General features: G+C 25.9%; 1 protein-coding gene across 1 annotated transcript; it reads right to left on the bottom strand.

The window, feature by feature from the left end:
• Positions 1 to 2,565: 2,565 nt before the first annotated feature.
• Positions 2,566 to 4,336, bottom strand: LOC114174201 (uncharacterized). The gene is made up of 3 exons (XM_085669714.1): positions 4,190 to 4,336; positions 3,715 to 4,086; positions 2,566 to 3,262 (listed from the first exon to the last, which is right to left on the bottom strand). The coding sequence occupies exons 1-3, from the start codon at positions 4,247 to 4,249 to the stop codon at positions 2,744 to 2,746; spliced, it is 951 nt and encodes a 316-aa protein (XP_085525840.1). The 5' UTR covers positions 4,250 to 4,336; the 3' UTR covers positions 2,566 to 2,743.
• Positions 4,337 to 5,876: the final 1,540 nt, after the last annotated feature.

Below are 5,876 nucleotides of genomic sequence, written 5' to 3'. Positions count from 1 at the left end.
CCTGTTACTTTTATTATTTATCTATATATTATTAAAATTTATCTTTATGTAATTCTCTATATGAAAAAAATGCTAAAATAATAAAAAGTATATAAATTATAAAAGTTAATACTTTTGTCGTGTATAGTTTAACTAAAACATGGATAAATTGTTATAATATTAGTTGCTTGAATATAAGTTCAGGATTGATGTTTGATTGAATTCGGAAAAATTACTTTTCTTAAATGAAAAGTTTTTCAAGAATTTTTATCCACACTACCATGATAAATTGAATTATCAAATAATCTATGAATTAAATTATGATACAGAAGAATAAGAGAGGATTTTTTTTTTCTTTTTAGATGGTTAACCTAAAAACAAAGAGATGTGGTTGACCAAATAATGAAGGTTGTTGTGTCATATTTCTAATTTTTTTTTTTAAAATACTAGTATACTGACCCGGGCATAAGCACGGGACATATATTTGTTTTATTTTGTATATTAAATAATAAAATAGTGAAAGAATTATGTAATGAAATATTATGAAAATTAAGTTATATTATTGTAAATGTTGTTATTCAAGTAATGAAATAGTAAATTTAAATGATGCAATAATAATTTCAATTTTAAATATAATAAATAGAATTAATATTGCAATATAATATAATTAATTGAGCGGACATTTTTTACTTTTTTTTATTTTTAAATTTTTTAGAATAATAATATAATTGCTATTATATTTATTTAACCATTAAAAATACTAATAATAATATTAATATAAATTATAAATTATAAATTATAAAAATTTAAAAGATTAAAACTCTATTTAACAAAAGTATTTAGTATAACAACATTTTCTATAATTAAAACAAAGCACACTTATAATAATAACACTATTATAAATAGTAATAATAATAATAATAATAATATCAATAATAATAATAATAATATTTATGTTATAAATATTAATATTAATATTAATATTAATGCTAACACTAAGACTAATGTCAACTATAATAATTTATAATTATATATAAATTATATATAAAGATATACATTAATAACAAATAAAAATGACAAGTAATTGAAATACGATCCCGTAGTAAATTAATTTAAGATGTGTGTCTAACTATAATAATAATAATAATAATACTATTATAATAATATCTCGTAGTGATAAAAATAATAATAATACAATAACTACATATATAAAGATATATATATATATATATATATATATATATATTTGTTGTGTCCTCTTTTGTTTATATAATTTTATCCTCTTAATTATTATTTTTTAAATTAAAATAGTTATTCACAATAAAAATTATTTGTCTATTTTATCATTTTAATAATTTTAGTAACTATTTTTATAATTCAAATAATTATACAAATATAAAAATAAAATGAACAACAAAACAAATAAAAGGTGCAAGTAATTATTACTTTTCTTAAATGAAAAGTTTTTCAAGAATTTTTATCCACACTACCATGATAAATTGAATTATCAAATAATCTATGAATTAAATTATGATAAAGAAGAATAAGAGAGGATTTTTTTTTTTTCTTTTTAGATGGTTAACCTCAAAACAAAGAGATGTGGTTGACCAAATAATGAAGATTGTTGTTGTGTCAAACTTCTAATTTTTTTTTTAAAATATATGAATTACTTTCAGCTCCCGTTACATGAAAAATATATTTTTTTTTAAATAATAATTTTTTAAAAATATAAATTTTTTTTGTACTTAATTGTTTAATAATGATAAATTTATTTGATAATGAAAATTGAAAAGTTAAGTTATTATTTAAATTATTTAAATTTATTTTGTTAATATTATAAAAATGAATTTATTTAAATGCGTTAGAAATTTTGTTTCCAATAATTTATTTAAATTAAAATTTAAAATAAATATTAAAAATATCATTTACTAAAATGATAAAAAAAATTCATAAATTCAAATTAGAAAAAAATATATATATCTAAAAAATATCTAAGAGACATACTAAATTATGCAATTAATATTATTTAATAGCCTCAATAAATATATAAAAAAAAGATTAAAAAATAATTTTTCATAATGTTAATTTTAAAAAATGGAAAAAGTAAATTTGTTCCCAAAAAATTTAATTCTACTTTTTTAATGAAAGTGAGTGCTTTGGACAAAATTTCGTATTCTAATACCATATACTCTTTAATAAGTACTAACTGAGTTTCATATTTTGTGACTAGAATTATTTTTTGAAAGTCAGATTAACTATTTCAGTTGATTTATGTGTTTCCTATTTTATTTCTAAATGTAACATTAAAACTTAACCAAAACCAATGACAACAAATGAATTTAAATAAAATCATACAGTTCATATAAAATTTGGATTTGAATAACAAATTAGATGAGAAATCGATAAATCAAATTACTATCTACTTTAAAATCAAACCATTCATATTAGAGAAGCAAATAAAGATAAAATCAGTTATAAGGAAAAAAATTTGAAACTACTGTTTTTTTTTTTTTAAATACTGATTAATATCAGAAGTGAATTGATTAAGTTGAATTTAAATATGAAACTTATAACAAAATCATTCAATAAAGTGGCACACTTTACTTTGGGTTTGGACCACTAAAGTGTGGTAACTAGCTTCTCAATTTCCCATATTAAAATCCAAAGAATACTCCATCAAAACAACAAGAATCAAAACAAAAGTTTCTCTTCTTCCTATAAATGTCATTCACATTGTAAAATTTCACCAATATGCCAAAAAAGTTCATCCAAGAATCATAAAGAAGATTTTACCCTCCTCTTCTTCGTCATCATAAAAGCGCAAGTGTTTCCCTTTCGGGGTTGGCAATCCTTTCAAACACAGTATGTTAGGTGAATAATCATTCTGAGCACAGTTCTCTTCCACCTCCTCTTTCACAATCTCATCATCACTGTCGTATATAAACCTTGTGTGTTTACCTTCAAACTTCGGAGCCATTCCTTCATTCATGTTAATCTTGTTCAAACCTTCACAGAGTTCATCAAGTACTATCCCTCCTTTAATGTTCTCTATATAATCTTCTTTATCTTCAGCTATTTTTCCCTCATCTTCATCTTGGATGCTTGCATTGGTCTGCATTGACCACATAGAATCATCATCATCATCATCTGTGAAGGAGCTACTAACCAGCTCAGAGAAACATTCTTCTGACGCATTTGAATCTGGTGATTTGTCTGAGAAGTCAAGTAAAAGGGACCTGCTTATCACACTCTTTTCAGATTCAAAGTTCTCTTGATTCACCACCTATCACCAAAGTTATGACACAAGATTAGTCGTAAAGATCAAGTAATTAGGAAGGGTCAAAGTAATTTTTATTTTCTGTCATGTCTCATACTTTAGAATTTGTCGAAGAACCACTTGAATTTTTCTTAATTTTCTACAAATATGTAAAAATAAAACACATAAATTGATATTAAAGTCACAAATTTGCAAATTAAAAACAAAACCTTTGAATACACATTTTTCAATCATGGGTTTAACATGTTTGATGTAGATTGTTTTAGAAAAAACAAACCTTTTTTTCTTTTTCGTCACATTGGGAGAACATTGGGAGATGAAGTTTTAAAAAATAAGCTGCAATTTCTTAGAAAGTAAGTTCAACCAAAACAAATGTGCTAGTTTATTGGTGATCTTGTCTATTCAGTTGTAAAAACAACATATTCTTGGCATTTTCCTTTGGTAAAGACTCGACGAACCTGAGGAACAAGGGGTTGTTGGAAAACATCAGAAGGAGTGACTGAAGCCAAACCAGAAATATTCTGAGTTTCAGACGCATTGACGGGAATGGGTGCAAGAAGTTCCGAGCTTTCAAGCGAGAACTTGGTAATCTCAACTTCCTCTTCCACTTTAAGCAAAAGGGTCTTCACTTGACCCCTCAGCAAGTCTTCCCCTGACCCTGGCGTGTTCTTCATTCTGCTTCCGCTCTGCTTCGCCAATGGAGTATCAAGAATTACCCCATTGGCGAGTCCCACAATTGGGGAATCATTTGTTATGTCTATTAATGCAGATGAATTCCATTGTTGCCCCCTTGATTTTGAAGCTGACACGTTCTTTCCAGAATCTTCAATCTGTCCTAGAAAAAAAAAATGAATGAACGGTCATTTTGGTTGAGCTTAAAGGAGAAAAAAAATGAAAAATTAACAGTCAGTGGAACAAGAAAAAATCACTCACTGGAAACTGTGGTGGAAGGGTTATGTGTCGGTACTGTTCTGGTGGATAATGGGGTCTCATTGAAAATAATAACCTAATAATACTTTGCACAGAAAAAATAGTAGTAATTGCACTGCACAGAACAGAGTAGTAGTGAGGGTTTATAAGAAAACAGAATGAATATGATGATGGATGAGGAAGTGGCCGTTAGTTTCTGCCTTTTGATTTATGGGCCTTTATTGGGCTGATACGGGTCTACAATGGGCCTCGGCTTTACCGTCCTTTTCTAACGGTAAGAGGAACGTTGTGCTTGTTTATTTGTAACATTAAACCCTGTAAATTCTGAAGAAATTTGTTTAGCAAAATAAATTAAAAATATCTGTTGTTTCTTATTTTATTAAAGAAAAAATGCGAGAAAAAAACTTTTGAAAAAATTCATTCCAAATAAAGGTTAAAACAAACACATTAGTGTGAATAATTAGAGTAATGATTGAGCAGCAAAGTGTGTTGTTAATTAGTTCTATCTCCAACCCTTCGTTGCATAATATAAGTCATTAGATTTGACTTTCGAACAGTTAGACTGCTAAAATAACATGGTTTCTATTGTGTTTACACGTGATTTAATTAATTGTTTTATTTTCTTTAAATAAGCTTCGGTAGATAATCTATTTCCTTTGTTATTTTCTAATGTTGTCTTATCTTTATGCGTAGAATATATAAAAATATTTGTCTATAATATTATTATTTTAAAATTTTAGAGTAAAAATGATGTTAAATATTTTATATATATAATAGAACTACGATATCAATTACTATAATCCTCTATAAATCCACGCTTTCTTCGTATTATAACAACCTATTAAAAAAAATCTCAGTTCATTGCACTTTTACGATTATTCATGTCTCAATATTGTGAATCTGTGACTACTGGCACCCAACCATAAGCACATGTGCAATACCTACCACCCACGAATCATATGAATATTGGTTATTAATTGGAAAAAGAACGATTACAATTAATTAGAAAAACAATTATTAATTTAATATATCCATTATTATTTACATATATGCTTGAAATATTAATTATTTGTTTAACAATTATAAATTTTCATTTCACTTTTCCAAAAAAAAAAATCGAATCCCAAGATATGGGAGAATGAATATCTAGACACTGGACATTGATACATGAAAAACGACCATGGTTTTATGATGACTAAGCCAGCTAGATTATACAGTTTTGCTTCCTTCAACATGTGAATTAAATCCGTTCACACCAAGGTTGTCTCCTTTCTATATTTGCAGTAACATTAAGCACAAATCAAAAGCACGAGTTTTATTGACTTGGCAATAGCCAAAGGGCTTTTGGTCAACTTGACCCTATAATTATTATTTTTTATACAGGATCCCATCAACACGTTATTATGTCGAAAATATTTGTAAGACAAAATATTAATTTAATAAAAAAGCAACATAGTTTACTGATATATCAGTAAATTAAATAAATTAATACGAGAAGGAATGGAACACGAAGAGAATATTTAAAAAGAAATACAAGTGATAAAGCTAACCCACGTGTCTTTTCTTTATTGGCTCGTATATTTCCACGTTCTCTTTTAGGGGCAGACATTATTCAGTTTGGATGAATTTCTTTTTGGAAACTAAGTTAATTAATTTGAGTACTATATTAAAAGACAATAAACGGGTTAGT

Source organism: Vigna unguiculata, chromosome 2 (assembly GCF_037176805.1).
Source record: "Vigna unguiculata cultivar grain cowpea cultivar isolate G323 ecotype 2 chromosome 2, ASM3717680v1, whole genome shotgun sequence".
Lineage (NCBI taxonomy): Eukaryota > Viridiplantae > Streptophyta > Magnoliopsida > Fabales > Fabaceae > Vigna > Vigna unguiculata.
Note: the sequence above shows the minus strand (reverse complement) of the source record. Positions and strands in the feature narration are given on the sequence as shown.